This window comes from Eschrichtius robustus, chromosome 16 (assembly GCF_028021215.1).
Source record: "Eschrichtius robustus isolate mEscRob2 chromosome 16, mEscRob2.pri, whole genome shotgun sequence".
NCBI lineage: Eukaryota > Metazoa > Chordata > Mammalia > Artiodactyla > Eschrichtiidae > Eschrichtius > Eschrichtius robustus.
In genome coordinates, this window is record NC_090839.1 from 69,351,319 (window position 1) to 69,370,703 (window position 19,385).

The 19,385-nt window shown below is 48.0% G+C and overlaps 1 protein-coding gene across 1 annotated transcript in view; it reads right to left on the reverse strand.

Annotated features, from left to right (window-relative positions):
- SYT17 (synaptotagmin 17) overlaps positions 1-19,385 on the reverse strand; it is an 81,402-nt gene that overhangs the window by 52,664 nt on the left and 9,353 nt on the right. Inside the window, exons 3-4 of the mRNA XM_068524781.1 lie at positions 18,704-18,852; positions 15,291-15,910 (exon numbers count right to left, since the gene is read on the reverse strand). Coding sequence (XP_068380882.1) covers positions 15,291-15,910; positions 18,704-18,852 — 769 coding nt within the window. The remainder of the gene's footprint in view (positions 1-15,290; positions 15,911-18,703; positions 18,853-19,385) is intronic.

Here is a 19,385-nt window from a genome sequence, read left to right on the forward strand (position 1 = left end):
GGAACTAAATCCTCCATCTCATCTCTCCCTCTCTCCTTTACCCCAGCACTGGGATTACACACATCCTGAGGCCAAAGCCAACTGAAGTAACTGTCCAGATCAAACAGGGCCACGCCTTCTGGGGGTGACTGACAGCACCTGCCCAAGACACCCAGCCCAAGGTGCAGGCCCTCTGGATTCCCTGTGTCCTGGAAATCTGAAACTGGAATGGAGAGAGAGAAAGAAAGCAACCCCACGTCCTTGGATCCAAGTCAATCCATCTTCTCGTTCTAATGCTGAGCTGTCAGAACAGACACCACCAGCCTCCTGTGGCCACTGAGCACCTGAACGATGGCTACTCCGACCTGAGCTGTGCTGTAAGCATGAAATAGACAATGGAGGCCACGATCTAGTGCGGAAAGAAGATGTAAAATTTCACACTAAAAAAAAAAAATTTCACACTAATAATTTCTGATGATTACACATGGAAATAACATTTTAGTTAGATTAGATTAAATAAAATAGTACAGAATAAATTTCATCTGGTTCTTTTTAGTTTTTTAAAATGTGGCCACTAGGCGATTTCAGATGACATAAGTGGCTCACGTTATACTTCTGCTGGACAGTGCCGCTCTAGAAAGACGTTTGTGGAGATCTGCTCCAAAGGACCCCAGAGCTGCCTGGGAGCCTTCAGGCTTCAATTCTTCCTTTGCTTTTATGAACTACTCCACTACCCTTTCTATACTGCCCTCTTTTTCTCCCAGAGATCCTGGTATGAAGCCTGGCTCTGCCATTTACTGTGTGACCTTGGGCAGGTTCGCTAACTCCCTGACGTCCGTTTTCTCATCTGTACAATAGGGACAGTAAGAGCACGTGTCATATATAATTGATGAAAGAATTAAATGGGTTAATATATGGGAAGGGCTTAGAGCCCAGCATTTAGTAAGTGGATCTATTATTTTATTTATCATTTCCCTTGAGGTGGCTACAGTCAGATTTGCTGCTGCTTGAAACGAACAGACAGTTCTCCTTTGGTCCCACTGATTTTCACCTTGTATCACAGTTACTGATGGCCCTGCTTGTTTCTCAGAGGCACTTCCAGGTCATGAGGAAGTACTGAGCTCCAGAGTCACCTAAGTTCAAATCCCGGCTCCAACATTTATTCCTTGAACACCGAGGCAAGTCACTCATCAACTTGAACCTCAGTTTACTCTTGTGTAAAATGATCACTGTACCTCACAGGCTCGTGTGATTCAACGGGATCATGCATGGAAAACGCTTCATGCAGCGTTAGGAAACAGGGAGCACTGACAAATGCTTACTATTGTTATACAGTCGTTCCTTGGTATCTGCAAGGGACTGGTTCCAGGACCCCCTCAGATACCAGAATCCACGGATGCTCAAGTCCCTTATACAAAATGGTGCAGTAGAGTTGGTCTTCTGTTCCGCATCCACGGATTCAACCAACTGGGTCTGGATTCAGAACTCCTGTATATGGAGGGCCGACTGTACTACGATGAGAATCTTAAAGGAAGGGATCAGGTCTCACTCATGTTGGTAGCCCCAGAACCTGCCCTCTGCGTGTGCTCAAGCAATCGGGACAGCCCGTGGAAATTTTCAACCTCTCCCTCTTTGAAGAGAGCCCCAGCATCCTCTCTGGGGTGCACCGCCAGATGCCTGGACCACCCAGCCTGCCAGCCACTCAGAGTGACAGCCTCACCTTCTCAACCCCAGCTGGAGTGGATGAATGGCTCGGCTGGCAAATGTTGCTTTAATCTCCTTGGTCAAACTCAGTCGCACTCCCTCGGCTGGGAAGATTTTAGTGCAATGATCATGGTAACGATTGACAGTGACATTTACTCAGTGCTTACCAGCAGTAAGCGCACGTCAACTGAGGCCCTGCCACATGCAGGGCCTGTGTGAACAGCACAGGCGTTATCACATCCCACCCTAACCCCAACCTTTGAGGTCAGGGTTGCTATTCCTGCCATCTTCCAAAGAAGGAAGATGAACCTCAACGAGACAGGGTGGTGGCCAAGAGCAGATGCTGGGATTTGAATGGAGCCTCCTTCCTTCACTGACTGCATGGCCTTGGGCAAGTTACACAAACTTTCTGTCTCACTTTCTTTAACTGTAAAATGGGGAGAATGATAGTCCCTGGTGGTTTTCTAACTTACACGGAAAGCCCCAGAACAGTACCAGGTCTGTGGGAAGCACTCGGAGTCAGCAATTTCCATTATTACCAGTGACCTTGAGTAACTGCCCAAGGTCACACCGCTGGAAGTGGCTGGACTGACTCTGGCCTGAAGATTTTGGGACTGCTGGGTCGTGCTCTTGACCACGACATGGCACCACTGTATACACGTGTCAGGCTCTGTGCTTTGAACCTCACATGAACTGCCCATGAAAACCCTCTGAGGTGTTGCTATGATCAGTGGTGTGTTGGTAAATGTTTCATTGAATGAAATTCATTCAATTTCATACACAGTGGCTGATTTTCAATCTGCCAGTGTGAAGTCAGCGGGTTTGTGAAATTCCTGAAAATAACAATTGACTATACAGCTTGAACCAGTTCAAGCTGGTTCCAGCACACCACATGATTCCCATTTTATAGACAAAGAAACTGAGGCTTAGAAATGATAAAGTTAACTTTTCTGGACCCATATCTGTAGAAGGTGGCAAAGCTGGGACTTGAACCCAGGTCTGTATGACTCTAGGGCCTGTACTCTCAGCCACTATAGATCCCTTCCCTTGTGGGGTAAAGCAGTATGTGCCAGTAGTGAGACCTCCTGCCTGCTGATCAGGTGACCTAACTCTAGTCTCCTTTCTGTCACTGAAAGCTGTGTGACCTTGGATAAGTCACTCAACGTCTCTGTGCTGCAGTTTTCTCATCTATAAAATAGGATTGGTTCAAATCATCCCTGGTTCCCCTTCCAGTTCACATTATAAACTAGGACTCAAAAGCTCACTTTAAGGCCTGAAATGTAAACTACACTTGTATTTTAGGAGGAAGAAACAAGAAGGACCACATAGAAAGAAACTTCTAGTTAATGCTGCCTTGTAAGGTTCTGGTCTGTGCCTAGCCCTGGCTGCATAGTGGTGCCAACACTGCTGGTCACCAAACCTGGGCAGGAAACCCTTTTAACTAACACACACAGAGGACAGGTTTCTGCCAAGAGTGTCAAGGCTGACAACAGCTCAGGACAAGTTAAAGACGGCTTCTCATTAGAAAACTGACATACGCCTTGTCAAGGGCCTTGCCTATTTAGGTATCAGGTGGTCAGTGATCACCAAATACAGTATGCAGTCAGGAGAGGCTGGGGCATGTACGGCCCCAGGCAGATCCCAGGTACTAGGCCCAATCAGCACATGCCTCTGGGTACCTCAAATCATCACCATTTTTGCTATTAAAAAATGTCCTAAATTCCTTCTAACTTCATTTGCCTGGGGCATGGTTAAGACCAAAGTAGCACATATTGAAACACGAATTGAATTCTAAGGCCAGTTCCTCATGGCTCAATCTCAATTGCTCCCCAACCTCTCCTCCCTCTTTTTGCCCTCCTCCCTCCTCAGTTCCCTCCCCAACCTCCTGGTGCCTGAGCTCCTGGTCACCACTATTCAGCATATAGTGAAGGTGCCACGTGCTTTGCGTGTCAGATCTTGGTTTATCAAGAGGCAATATAATGGAGTAGAGTGGCTAAGTGCACAACCCTGGAGCTGGACCAGCCTGGGTTCAAATCCCAATTCTGTGGCCTTAGGCATGTTACTTAATGCATGCCTCAGTTTCCCCATCCATAAAATGGGATGATGATAGTAGTGAATACAATAGAAGCCTTAGCACCATGCTTGGCACATGGTGAGTGCTATGTAAGTCAGATGTTGCTATTGTTATCTTCACAATGTTCCCCCAACTCTCCACACAGTAAGCATTATTATCCCTAATTTAAAGGTGAGGAGTTGAACCCAAGTTCATTCAGCGGTAAATGGTGAAGCCAGGACCTTAACCAGGTCAGTCTAACTCAAAAGCTAACACTCTTTACACAATGATATTTATTCAATTCAAAAAACACCTATCAAGTTCCTTCTAAGTGCCAAAGATACAGAGAATAAATAACAAAAGCTGATGTTATGGAGGGTCTGGCTAAGCCTTTAGCTGTGCATGGACAGAATGTGGAGGGGGACTTTTCCTGTTGATGCCAGAACTGGCTGCCTGGGCCCAAAGCTGGGGACTAGAGAGAGGCAGCAAGGGGCTGGCAAAAACTGGGCCCAACACCTCCCTCTGGGATTTTTAAGAGGCAGAGACCTGGTCCTGCAGTTTTCAAAACCATCCTCCTTTCCCACCTCTATAAGCAGAAAGGAGGTACTGGCCGAGTGGGGAGAGCTGGGGATTTTCCCTGTCCACCCACTCAAAACCGAGAGAGACCGGCTGCCAAGAGGGTCACTTGCAAACATCAGGCGCCTCCTCAAGAAGGGGAGACCGGCGCCTTTTTCTCCATGGGCATCCACTTAGCCAGGGGTCTTGCTCATCTGCTTTGCACCTTCCTGCCCAGAGGAAAGAAGAATGGACAGGGAAGGGGGAACGTGGAAGATCCTGCACTCGGAGCCTTCGACGTGGCAAGGTGAAGTGTGGCGATGCTGAGGGTGCACCCCAGCCCCCGGCCCTGACCAGCCCTCAGACCCTCTGCCCACAGAGTCTCAGGCCACCAGGGTCCTCTTGAAACCCAGTCCCCCTAAAACTGAGTTCCTCTGCTGAGTTTATGATGAACTCTCTCTATCCAAAACTTTACTCCCTTTCTTTTCCTGAACCTGTTCCCCTCAAGATTGAGGACTACCAAAGAAAAGCGGGGATGGGAACCATATACAAGCCCCTTTGCAGTAAAAGCCTTTTGCTTTAGTTTCCCAGGCCTCCCTTTGATTCTCTGAAGGCTGGCTCAAGACTTCATGATTAGGAAACGTGAAGATGTAGAAACAGAATAGCTATTGGGCCGGGAAACTGGTACCAATTTAGACTATAAATCCGCCACACAGCAGGATCACCCAACTCCCAGTTCCCTGAAAGACACAGATACAGGCCTGACACACAGTCCTAAGTTGTTTTTATAGGAAGCTGACCCCCTCCAGATGGAAACTGCTGATCGCAAGAACATAGACCCTAGGCTGGTTGAAACCAGAAGGCTGCTGATGATTGAAACTTCACCTTGATGCCAACCAATCCGAGAATTGTGCACGAGCTGATCACACACCCTGCAGCCCCCTCCCTCCCATTGCCTTTAAAACCTCTTCCCTGAAAGCCATTGGGAGGTCGGGTCTTTTGAGCATGAGTTGCCCGTTCTCCTTGCTTGGTGCCCTGCAATAAATGCTGTACTTTCCTTCACCACAACCCAGTGTCAGTGGGTTGGCTTTACTGCACGCAGGCGAGTCGACCCTGGTTTAGTTTGGTAACACTCTCTCCTCAGATGCATAAGGCAGGCTGGAGGAGCCCAGGGAATTAAGCGCTTCTGGAAACATCCTTCAACCTGTGCCTGCTGGGAGCTGGTGAACACATGCCCCAGCGCCCCCCACCCCTGGGGAAGCCTACACCGAGAGCCCAGGAGGGTCACGATTCAGATGCCCACAGTGGGAACTTGCCTGATAACACTGGTTCTTCTTGGCATCACCCCCCAAATAAAATACTTGCACTCAAATCTTGATCTCAGGGTCTATTTCTAGGGGAGCTCGACCTAGGCCAATAGATGACTCTCTCAGGGGGCAGTGAGCCCCAGAGAAGGGAGCTGGGATTGGACCATCTGACTAGGGCCCACCCTCCAGGGCTGCTCCTCTCCAAAGGGACCCCAACAGTAAGAGGCCATGGGAGACACTCCCAGGGCTAGGAGTCCACCCACCCACCGCCAGGATGTTCCAAATAGTTGACACATGCCTGCCACCAGGGCCAGCTCTTGAACCGTGCCTGCCAAGTTCTTCAGTGGGGACATTAGCCAGAGACGCTTCAGCAATAAAGAGAAAACTGTGGCCACGGCAGTGAAATAAGGAGACAGTCATGCTTCCTTCTCTGAAACTGCACTCCTTCCCACTTCAAGGCCTCCAGTGGTTGTGAGAATCCACACTCCACTGTGCGTGAGGAGGGCAGGATGAGGGACGCCAGGTCCCTGAGAATCCTCCCTGGGACTTCTGGAACTTTCGGGAAAGAGGATCTCTCTTTCCACTGGTGTGGCCCAGCTGGCAGGAGGTAAGCCCGGGTTTTGCTTCCCTGGGGAAAGGGCCTTCCTGAGAAGAAAGGCAACGGACGAAGGTGGCGCTGAGGAACATTCCAGCTGAGAGATTCCCAGGATACAACCTGGACCCCAGACTCAGTGGAGCCTGGAGCCCACAGAACCACAGACTTTCCTCTTTGACCAAAGCCAGTTTGTGATGGGTTCTGTCGGCTGTAACCAACATTTTGGGAGCCACCTAAGAAAGTAAATCTCTTACTTCAGAGTCATGCAATTTTTCTTCTACTGCTCAATCAAAACAGCAGTCCCCACACTGACACTCAACTTGGTTACCAAATCAGACTGTCCCCTGGCCTCTTCCAAAGATCCAATCAGTTTGGTGCTCCTGAAGAAGGCCACCCTCAGACTCTGAAGGCTCTCCTAAGGGGCTCCAAGCAAACACAGAATTCCTTTGAATGGCTCCAAAGGTGGAAAGAAGCAAGATACACACTGATATAAAAATCTGGGTATACTTATGAGAAATACAGTCTTATCACATCCAAGTTACATGGGGTAAGTCAATTTACAAAGTCCTCAGCCAGGACTTCCTCCTAAATAGATTATTTCATAGCGGTTATGGATATGGGCTTGCAGTCAGTCTCAGGTTCAAGTCCCTACTCCAGCTGTGCAATTTTGGGTAAGTTTCTTAACCTTCCTGAGGCTCAGGGTCCCCATCTATAAAATGCAGGTGCCAGTGCCATCCATCTGGTGGGGAATCCTTAAGTATTACACCGAGCCCAGGGTCTGGTACGTGGTGAGAACCAGAACACGCTTATTGCCACCACCTCTGACTCTTATGCTGCAAAGGCAACACACACAGACTTCACTTCCTAAGCCACAGGGCCCTGAATTATAGGCACTGAAGGTCTAAAAGGCGTTCCTTTGGACAAAGCAAATCTCACATTAAAGCAGTTTTCAGAAACATAAATATCCAGCAGCCAGATGTGCAAATATCACTTTTGACTAAGCACATTTTCTTTTTCTGGGCTCAAATCAAACATTGTTCCTCAGCAGGCAATGTGGCTTTGTAATAAAAGATACTACACCCCACATGACTCAGAATTATCCCCCAAGAACATCTAAGAGCACGCTACCCGGAGCCTGCTCCTTTCCCAGATGGCTCCATAAAATACCATCCTAATGGCAGCCTATATGGGGCTTGCAGGCAGCCAGGCCAGCTCGTTAAACCAACACAGCAGCCGACCAGCGAGACCCCATCTCAGACCTGTCTGTCCAGCTGCAACAGCCAAGCCCCTTCAACATTCCACTGGCCACCCAATTGCTTCCCAGAATGAGGTCCGCAGTTCACTTACGTCAGACTCTCCCAGCACATTCACTCAAGTGCAGGTTCACCCAGGACTTAAGAAATCGGAATCCAGGAGGCTGAGGTCTGGGAACCCCACAGGTACAGCTCCTGGCTGATTCTGATGCTCGGGACGTAAGGCAACAGCAGCATTCCCCGTTTGAGAACCCCCCCTCTGCTTGAGAGCCCTCATTTACAGCACCCCTGAAGCTGGAGTGTAAAGGCTAAGGGCTGGCTCTGGGGATCAAAGACTCTGCCTTCAAACTGTCTCCCAAGCTGGCCACTTGTCCACTCCCCCTCACACCCGGGTCCGGCCAGCACCACCTCCCACCTGGAAGCCCGCAGCATATTATTCCTAACTGGTGTTCCCCAACATTTTCTTATGAACGTTATCAAATACAGAGAAGCTAAAATAACTGTACACCGAACCCCTTTAAATACATCACCGAGCTCGAACAATGAACAGTTATTAATTCTGCAACTAATATTTTGAAAATATGCTATATTTGCTTTATCGCATATCTATCAATCTTTTTCTGAGTGCATTTTAAAGTAAGTTGCAGGCATGAGTGACCTGAACACTTCAGCAGGCATATCATTAACCAGAATTTGATGTTTATGGCTCTTTTATTTTTCAGATAAAATTTATATGCAATGAAATGTGCAAACCTTAAGTGATGAGTTTGACAAATGCATACACCTGTGTATCCAACGCCCTATCACTATTAGTCTAGAAACTTCCGTTTGGCCCCTTTCCAGTCAATCCCCTTCCCCAGTCACAACCACTGTTTTGATTTTTCACCATAGATTAGTTTTGTCGTTTCTTGAACTTTATATATATGCAATCATCTGTATGTGCTCTCTTGGGTCTGACTTCTATTTCTCATAATGGTTGTCAGCAGGATGTTCTACTTAGCATAATGTTTGTGACATTCATTCATGCTGTATCAGTCCTTTTTCCTTCTTATTGCTGAATAATGTTCCATTCTATGAATATACCATAGTTTGTTATCCTTTATCCTGTTGATGGACACCTGGGCAATTTCTAGTTTGGGGCTATTACATGTAGAGCTTCTTTGAATATGCATATACAAGTTTTTGTGTGGACATAACATTTTCATTTCTCTTGGGAGTGGCACTGCTGGCTCGTGGGGTAGATATCTGTTTAGTTTTACAAGAAACCACTAGAATTTCTTCCTAAGTGGTTACATCACATGATATACCCACAGCACTGCCTGAGAGTTCCAGTGGCTCCACATCCTCAGCAACATTGGATGTTGTCAGTCTTTGTGATTTTAGACATTCTGGTTAAGTGGGTTGTAGTGGTATCTCACTAAGGTTTTAACCTGCATTTCTCTGATGGATAATGAAGTTGAGCACTTTTCTATGTGCTTTTAGACCATTTGCATGAGTCTTCTTCTGTGAAACATCTGTTCAAAATTGTTGCCCATTTAAAAACTGGATTTTGTCTTTTATTTTTGAGTCATTGGAGGTTTTTTTTTTCTTTCATTTTTTAATTGGGGTATAGTTGCTTTACAGTGTTATGTTAGTCGGAGTTCTTTATACATTTTGGAAATATGTACTTGTGGGTCCCCCAGGAACAGTTCTCTCCAGGCAGCCTGGCTGGGTCACCCCTCCTTCTCAAAATACTCCAAGGCTTCCCGTCACCCCTAGGAATAAAATCCAAGGCTTTACCTCAGCCTACAAGATCAATGTGATGGGGCCTTTTAAGCCAGTTCAACCTCAACTCCTGCTGCTCTCCCCTCACTCACTCTCCACCAGCCTTCAACACACTCTGCCTCAGGGCCTTTGCACTTCCTGTACTCACTGTTTGGAATGCTCTTCCCCTGGACATCCTCCAGGCTCACTCCCTCAACCCTTCCAGCTCTCTACTTAAATGCCATCTCCTCACCCATCTAGAACAGCTTCCCCACTCTCACCACTCAGCCACCCCTCTCCAGCCCCTTATCCTGCTTTATTTCTCCTCCTGGCAGAGACAATGCCAACAGGCATGATGTGTTAATTCATTCACTGAGTATCTCCGTCCACTAGAATGTAAGCTCCAGGAGGGCAGGGGCTCTGTTTTGCTTGCTGTAGAGAACCAGTCTAATGTCTTGGTTATGGTACATCACTTTTTAAGCCAAAGAGCCTCAGTTCTACCACTCAGCACAGAAAGATTACTTAACTTCTCTCTGCCCAGTTTCCCCACTTTGTAAAACGGGCCCTTGTGAAGACAGACAAGTGAGCACATGTAGAACATTGCTTGGCTCATGGTAGACACTCAGGAAACTCAGAGAGAAATCAGTAGTCCCAGCCCCTAGAACATGACAATCACCTAGCAAATATTCATTGACTAAATAAACGGCTGGTTTATATACGTACAATATTTTTATTGTATATTTATAATTTTCCTCAATTCGAGGGACTTTCACAGCCAGACGCTACTTTCTCCTGAGAAGAGTTTATAGCCCTAGAGATGCACTGCAAGGGAGTGGGCAGCAGGTACCATGTCTCCACTTGACACGAGCAAACCAAGACCTATGAGGTTACATGACTCCAGTCACAAGGGAACTAGTGAAAGGGCTGGAACAAGAACTCTCGTTCCTCCTAATGCTCTGTGAGGTTCTGGCATGCCCACGGGACCTCTGCTCTTTCCACCTCCCTCCCCCTTCCTTCCCCAAACCACATGATCTCAAGAGAAAATGAACGTCCTTCATCCTGAATATTTTTCTGGCTCAAAAAAAGGTTGAAGAAATAACTGCACACCCATGTTCATAGCAGCATTATTCACAATAACCTAAACGTGGAAGCAACCAAGCATCCATCAATGGACGCATGAAAAAACAAACAAAACGTGGTCTATCCACACAATGGAATATTACACAGCCTTCAAAAGGAAGGAAATCCTTTCACATGCTACAACATGGATGAACCTTGAGGACATTATGCTAAGTGAAATAAACCAGCCACAAAGAGACAAATATTGTGTCATTCCACTTATATGAGGTATCCAAAGTAGTCAAACAGAAAGTAGAGTGGTGGTTGCCAGGGGCTGGGGCCAGTGGGGTGTGGGGAGCTACTGTTTAATGGGGACAGAGTTTCATTTCTTGCAAGATGAAAAGAGTTCTGGATATGGGTGGGGGGTGATGACGTGTGGGTATGTACTCAATACCACTGAAAGATGGTTAATTTTATGTTATGTGTGTTTTGTCACAATTATTAATAATTTTTTTAAAAAGAGTTGAGACTACATGGATTTCACCTCTAAATGGCCAAAGTATCAATTCACTTCAATCCACTTGGATGAGAGAATTTCTCTCAGCGGCCACTATAACTTCATACCACATCAATCACACCACACACTTCGTTATTTCTATGTCTTCATTTCCATTATCTTTTGGCCCAGCGTTCTCAATGTGACCAAAAAATCTGCAGTAGATCCATTAGCTGCTAATTTCCTGAATGTCAAGATCAAAGACACAATGTTCAAAGGCACAAAACAACTGGGACATTCTGCCGTGAGCCAGAAGATGCCTATATGCTGGCCCTACAAGCCAGCAACCTATAGGTCCCCACGGGGTCTCCACGGCAGAGACCATAGAACTAATAAACCTTCAGAGTCGCTCTGACCCACATACCGCGAAGTCAGACTGAAAACGAGAAACTGCTTCCACCCCCCGCCCATGCAACTGCATCTTCGGAGCGCTCTGGTGAAGGCAGACGCCTGTCTCCAATGGAAATCAGCGGTGATGGCCAACCTAACGGCCTGGGCGTACTGTGTGAGGATTTCGTTTTCTGTCTCCAATGCAGGCCTATTTTGCTTGATGTGGATTTTTGTTCAAAACTGGTATCTCCTTTTTCACACTTGGAATGAAAACCAAAGCAGCTACATGGAGATCTGCCCATCACATCATCTTCCCCTTGGCCCGACCCCGACCCCTGACAACTGTCTCTCCCTGGAAAACCCTCCTTCCCCAACAGGGAACAGCCCAGCTCCCGTCTTGCCTGTCATGGCAGACCCTGCTCTGTCCCCCCAACCTCCATCCTCCCCTTCACCCCACAGCAGGCTTTCTCACCCTCAGCACTACGGACATCTTAGGCCAGATCATTCTGTGTTGTAGGATCTATCCTGTGCATTGCGGGATGTTTACCAGCATCTCTAGTCTCTACCCACCAGAGGCCAGCAGCAGTCTCCCATCCACCAAACCCAAAACGTCTCCCAGCACTGACAAATGTCCTGGGACCAAAACTGTCCCTGTTCAGAACCACTGTTCCATAGTATAGAGGCTTCAGGGAGGCCCAGGGCTGCCCAGCTGAAAATCGGATTTCCCAGTATGGTCCCCGCCAATGACTGACAATGTGGGCTGGCTGGTTCCCTTGTCTGAAGGAGGAAATGCTGCAATGGGATCCAGGACCCAGAGTCCCCTCCCCACCACACACCAGGCTGAGGCTCAGCCTTGCTTGGCTGTCACCCTTCATCTAGACCACTTCACACCCACCCCTGAAGGGTTTTCTCTTGCGTCCCATTTTGGGTTGAATTGTATCCCCCAAAGTGTGTTGACCTCCTAGCCCCCAGTACCTCAGAATGTGACCTTATTTGGAAATAGGGTCGTTCCAGATGTGATTATTGAAGATGAGGTCATCCTGGAATAGGGTGGGCCCCTAATCCAGCATGACTGATGTTCTTACAAGAAAAGACACAGACACACACAGAGAGAAGGCAGGCTATGTGAGGGGGAGGCAGATGAGAGTGATGCAGCTATAAGCCAAGACTGCCAACAACCAGAAGCTAGAAATAGGCAAGGAAGGATCCCCTCTAGGTTTCAGAGGAAGCACGGCTCTGCCAGCACCTTGATCTTGGACTTAAAGCCTCCACACTCTGAGACAATAAATTTCTGTAGTTTTAAGCCACCCAATTTGTGGTGCTTTGTCACAGCAGCCCTAAGGAAACTAATCCACACTGAAATCCTATCTCAAGCTCTGCTTCTCGGGACCCCAACTGCAGACAGCTGACCTTCCCACTCAAAGAGTATAAATTCCAGAGCAAGCTTGAGATGGCAGATATGAGTCCATTCTTCCCTCAATTTCCATGAGCCTTTCTTTACATGAGAAAGAAGAAGGAAGGGAGGAAGGGGGGAGGGAGGGAAGAAGGAAATTTACTTTGGGGATCCTTCTTTCCTCCATCCTCCACTCATTCAATAAATATTACTGAGCACCACCACCTGCCACAGGCACTGTTCCAGGAGCAGGGGAGGGAGCGGTGAACACATAGACCAAAGTCACTGCCCTCACAGGGTTCACATACTAGCAGGGGAGGCAGACCATAAAATGTACGGTCTACTGGATGATGACAAGTGCCATAGAGAAAAATAAAGCAGGAGAAGGGGACAGGGAGTGCCCGGGCATCTGATACAAATGCTCCCATGGTCCTGTCTGGGCGAGGTCTCAGCTCAGGCAGAGACAGCACACCTGGTGCACCCCAGCACACCTGGGCTCCTTCTCTTTTCTGCCCCAGCCCTTCTGTGAGGTTTCGGGAGCCCACCTGGCCAGTGTGCTAGGACGGGGTCCACGCCCATCCCAGTGCCAGAATGGCAACCTTCAGAACCACCACTGACTTTGACGTTCCCTCCTTCCCTGTCTCCTCCTTAGCCCTCACTCCTGCTTCTTGGGATCACCTCCTAAATTAACGATCTGCACCCAGGCCCCTGCCTTGGCCTCAGCTTTCAGAAAAACCAAACCAGGGCAGATGGGCCAGGAAGACTTTCCACTTCAGGCAAGGTAACCTTTCAGCCAAGACCTAAAAGAGCCAAGGTATGGGGATGTCCAGATTCTCTACCTCCAGGGCCTTCCACTGATGTGAAGAGTGGAGCTGGCAATTTGGAATTTATTTTGTCAGGTGGGTCTCCCTCTTCCAACATAATTTTCTTGACAGTTGAAAACCGAGTGATATCAAATATCGAGGAGGATACACAGAAAGCACCATATATATCCTGATCGTGTGACGGGAAAGAGGATTTGGGATTATAGCAGACATTGCCAACATTGTGCCCACCTTCTCCTGACCGTGACCACTTCAGCCTGCCAGCTCCTGCACTTTTTTTGCATTTGTGGATGTCAAAAGTCTCTGTACCTGCCAGCGTAACAGGACAGAAATACCAGGAAATGAACCTCCCCATACCCCAGCCCTCATTCAGTGGCTGATAGGAGGTGCTGTACAAAGACCCCGGCTCCCTCACCCCTTAGGCGGAAAGGCTCTTAGGTGTGTGTCTGACACTGGCTCCCAGTTCCCCCAGCAGGTTTCAGCTCCATTCACCCACAGTGGTGGTCAGCTCAATAACTGCACCCTTCATGCGACTTTCCCACCCCCTCCTGGTGTTTCCTCTGGTGTCACCTCCCTATTAAATGACTTCCCCTGCCTCAGGGTCTTCTTTTTCCTGGGGAATCCAAACTAAGAGAGTGATAGCTTTGAAGATGTGTACACACACACACACACACACACACACACACACACAGTGGAATAGCCCCTCCAGTCCTCATGTTTAACACCTGCACCCCAAATGTGATGCTATCTCATCAAATCCCTGGCCAGCAGAGCTCAGCTTTAGAAGCACCTTGGGGACTTCCCTGGTGGCACAGTGGTTAAGAATCCACCTGCCAATGCAGGGGACACGGGTTCACGCCCTGGTCCGGGAAGATCCCACATGCCGTGGAGCAAATAAGCCCGTGCGCCACAACTACTGAGTCCGCATGCCACAACTACTGAAGCCCATGCACCTAGAGCCTGTGCTCCACAACAAGAGAAGCCACTGCAATGAGAAGCCCACACACCACAATGCAGAGAAGCCCCCGCTCGCCACAACTAGAGAAAGCCCGCGCACAGCAATGAAGACCCAACGCAGCCAAAAATAAATAAATAAATAAATTTATAGAAGCACCTTGATGTATCTGATGCAAAATAATCCCATCTGCATTACCCAGGATCATTGTCCCGGCGTGGATGGTCTAGACCAGCCTCCAACTGGTGGGGTTTTTTCCTTCCCATACACTCCCCTCATATCTTTCCACCCACAGTGGGGGCACTGCTGTCCTCCAGCCCACAGAATGCCCAAGGGAGGGACCCTAAAAGCCCCCCGGTGAGACAGCCTGGTCCATGGGTGGCTCCCCAAGCAGCCAATTGCTCTTCCCTGGGCTGGAAGAGGGAAGGAAGCTAATCTCACAATTTGCCTGAAAAACATCCATCTATCATCCCGTTCTTCAGTCTTCATTTTATTTTTCCCAAATCAATTTCTGAAAGTCAAAATGACTGATGGCTTCATACCCTGGACAATCACCCTCCTTAGTAAATAACCCAGCATCAATGACAAAGAGCTCCCAGGGCAGTGGTGGCTACATGAACCCATACACATGATAAAATTTCATACAACTACACACACACACACACACACACACACACACATACACACAGGGCGGTGCATGTGAAAACTGGTGAACAATTGCATAGGGTCTGTAGTTTAGTTACCAACATCAGTTTTCTGGTATCGCTAATGCACTCGGATCGTATCAGATTTATCATCGGGGAAGCTGGATGAAGAATACACAGGACTCTCTGTACTGTTCTTGCAACTTCTTGGGAGTCAAAAATTATTTAAAAAACCAAAGGTTTTAAAAATGCAGAAAAAAAAAAAAAGTTAAATACTGAGATAAAAATAATCATTTTTTAAAAAGCTCCCAAGAGGAGACACTGCCAACCCACCCCTTACCTGAGAACTGGGAATCAGCGCCTTCCACCAGTGTCCGCCCTTCACCAAGTCGACCTCGCACAAAGGCACGGCCACCTTGCCGATGACACAGTGGCGTGAGAACTTATCAAAGTCCAGCACAGTCAGAAGCAGGGTCCTCCTCTGCGCCTCCAGGAACGGGATCTCGAAGGTGTAGCGCTCCTCGAACACGGGCTTCTGGGTCTTGCGTTTGACCCCGGTCTGCTTGGAGTTCTTCTGGTCCGGCAGGAGGCAGATCTTGACGTAGGGGTTGGAGTGCGCCATGTCCTGGCGCGCGCCGTCGTGGGAGATGGGAGGTGGCAGGTCCCTGGCCTCGATCACGCGCACCGTCAGGTGGTTGTGCAGCAGGTCGTACTGGGTGCTGAAGTGCAGCATGCCCAGCTGGTACTTGGACAGGATCTCTGCGTCCGTCAGAAAGTCCACGTCGTCGCTGTTGGAGCCGAGGGAGTACAGGCGGGGCTCGAACTTTCTGAAATAGTCATCCGGGGTATAGGTCCGTCTGAGCACCGAGGGCTGGATGGGCTCCTTCTTGGCGCTGAGAACGCCGAACTCGATGGGTTTAATATCGATGAGTGGGGAGCTGGGTCGTCTGGAATCTAGACCTACACACCCATCAGAAATAACAATGAACATCACACCAAGTACCGGACCGGACCTGGGCCGATCTGTGAGGCTGATGACATTTCCCGGATTCTCACACTGTTCGCTCTGTTTCATGATGCTCTTTGCCAGGTGCTCTCCACTCCCGGAAATCCTCTTATTTACTCTATGGGAGGCAGCCTGGCGGTACAGCCATCCCCATCGCCATCATCACGGCAGCTAAGCGCCAGGCACTGCCCTAACTGCACTGCGTATATCCAGTCATCTAATCTTCACAAGGTATTAGCCAGTGACTGTTATCTCCACTTTACAGATGAGGAAACGGAAACTTTAAGTCACTCGCCAAAGGTCACACAACTAGTAAGAGGAGGAGTCAGGAGTCAAGCCCCACCTGTCTGGCCCCAGAGTCTGGCTCTAACCATTACCCTATACTGCCTCCACTTTCACAGAATAGGCTCTGGGGCCAGAGTGCCTGAGTCCAATTCCAACCCGGCTACTTCCCAGTGAGTGTGACTCTCTAGCAATGAGCCATGTGACTCCGGGCACATTTTACACACTCGGTTTTCCCATCTGAAACATGGAGTCAATCACAGCAACCGTCTCAAAGACTGCGGTGAAGATTCACTGAGCAACGCACAGAGAGGGCTCAGCACAGAACGTGCACGTGGTTAAGAGGCACTAAATGGTAGCTATTACCCATCTTCAAGGATCACATTCACACCTCGTCACTTACGGGGTACCTCTCCCCGGCAAGCAGCAGAGTTCACTGTTCCCAGGTTCATCATTCCAATCTCTGCTCATCCCTCTATTCTAGCAATGAGCTCATGGCATTCTTTTTTCATTTTTAAAGCACTTAATTGAGGCATGATTGACATACAAAAACCTGTCTATATTTAATATACACAGCTTGATGAGTTTGGAGATAAGTATGCACCCATGAAACCGTCACCACCATCTATACCATAAACGTATCCATCACCTTCAAAAGTTTCCTCCTGCCTTCTTTATTTATTTAATTTTATGTGTGTGGTAAGGATATTAAGATCTACCCTCTTTTTTAAGTATTCCATACAGTACTGTTAATTTTATGCACTCTGCTGGACAGTCAATCTCTAGAACTTACTCATCTGGCATAAGTGAAACCAACGCCTGCCTGGTCCCAGCTCCCCCTGGTACATATTCTACTCTCAGGGCTTAGGAGTTTGATTATGAGATGCCTCGTATTAGTAGGATTGGTATTTGTCTTTTCATGGCATCTTGTTAAGTGCCCAAAGCCTGTCTTGCTGGCTAAAATCACGAGCTTTTGCCGGTGCGTGGCTGCACTCTCTGATAAATGTGTGCTAAGGGCAGTCATCTCTGTATAGAACTGGGCACGAGATTTAGGAGTCATCTAGACTAGCGCCATCCAAGAGAAAATAAATGCGAGCCAGATACAGATGTACAAGCCACAAAGGTAACTTAAAATTTTCTGGTAGCCACAATTTTTTAAAACTACAAAGACACAGGTAAAATTAATTTTAATATTTTACTTAAACCAATATATCCAAAATATAATCATTTCAATATGCACTCAATATAAAAACATTTTAGTGAGACACTATAAATTCTCTTTTTCACGCTGGCTTCAAAATCCACTGGGTACGTAACAGGTGCGGGGCATCTCAGCTCAGCCGCATGTGGGTGGTGGTCGCTGTAGGGCACAGCGCGGGGCAGGTCAGCCCTCTCATCCTACAGACGGAAAGACTGAGGCTACAGAAGCCCGACATCCCCTCCGTTTCACTATTTCAAGCCCTTGAACTTTACTTCCTTCTTCTTCCCCACCTACTCCCGGGAAAGATCAGACATCAATCATTTCCAACTGAGTGGATTAGTTTCATGAATTTAAGCTTTTTCCCTGTTCAGTGAATTTCAGACATCAGTTGAACAAGACAGAGGAGGTCCATTTGGGGAGTGACAGGAGGTTGGGAGTCTCTGGGCTTTCTCCTCCCCACCCAAATCATGCCATCTGGTCAAACACACAGGTTATACATCAGAGTGGACAAACTGAGTGGCCTGAGGGCCACATTCAACCCAGAGGTACATTCTGTTTGGGTTTAAAAGTAAGGAAGTTTCATATAAAAACCCAGACTGCCAGTTTCTCTTTCCAAAGATCAGGCAATACAATCCCACATGGCAAGAGCTGAGTAGTAGCTGCCCCCGTTCAATGAGACATTAGCTTCCTAACTGGCCCCAATCCCCACCCTGCCCTAGTACAAGGCCAAGAGTCGGCTGCCATTTGTCACTGCATTAGGGTGATATTTATCTCTCTCCAACCCTCTGCACTCAGTCACTGACACAATCCATTTGGCCCCTGAAGTCACTTGAATTTGCAAGCCCTGCTGTGTAACATGGTAACTAACGCTTGCCTTTCGGGGTCCGAAATGATATATGCTGACAATGTCATCAACTGAGCCAATTCAATGAAACTTGTGATCAGTACTACAAAAATCAATCAAAATGATCGCTTCTTACTGAACTTGGAAGAAATCAGGTGCGATGCCCTCCTTTGTCACACTGCCATTATCTCTCTGTCATCTTGTCTCCTGGACTGTCACACCACTTCACCCCCTCCCCAGAGATGACCCTTTCTTTCACGTCTTTCCCGGGGATACTCCTGAGTGTCTGGGAATGCCAGCTTTCTCCATTTGTCCTGGGGACCCAGATAACGGGGGTGTACTTCATGGACCCTGAGTGGCAGCTGAGCAGCAAGGCTTGCTCGAGCCAAGACCCCTGACAGTCACGGCAGAGAGGCTTACTTGAAATCCTCCGGGTCAGGCTGTACGTAGACTTAGATGTGTCTGAGGACGAGCATCTCCGATCTGGGGAGTTGGTCCGTGGGGTCAGCGGGACTTCACTGGCTGTGTGGACAGAGTCCCCGTCCTTGTCACTGCTCCGGCTGGCCAACCTGCAGGAGAGAGGAGGTCTCAGTGATTGTCAGAGAATCCCCAGGGACTGGCATCTCTGTCCCGTGGGAGACAGACCCATGACGAAACTTCTCGCAGACCCAGTTTATGCAACTTGGAATAATGCAAATTTGAAATAAACTCTCAATAGCCGTTAACTCTCAATAACGTCTTGCTTGTTGCACAAAATGTGAAATGATATAAATGAATATTTCCCAATTTAGAACAATCTGCCAAGAATTTGCATAATTTCAAAGCTGAGGTTGGGGTTGGGGGAGGGATATGTAAACTTATTCAGGATATTGCCACACGGAGGGTGCCACTTTGACTAAACCAAGACAAGACCTGTCAATCTTCAGTCTGGAAGGGAGAACGTGGCTGTTTATATGCATCAGAACTTCTGCAAGTGGCTTTTGGCAAGAAGTGTCCCGCTATTTCAACAGTCACTGTGTCTATAACATCTTTAAAAAATATCCTAGGGCTTCCCTGGTGGCGCAGTGGTTGAGAATCTGCCTGCCAATGCAGGGGACACGGG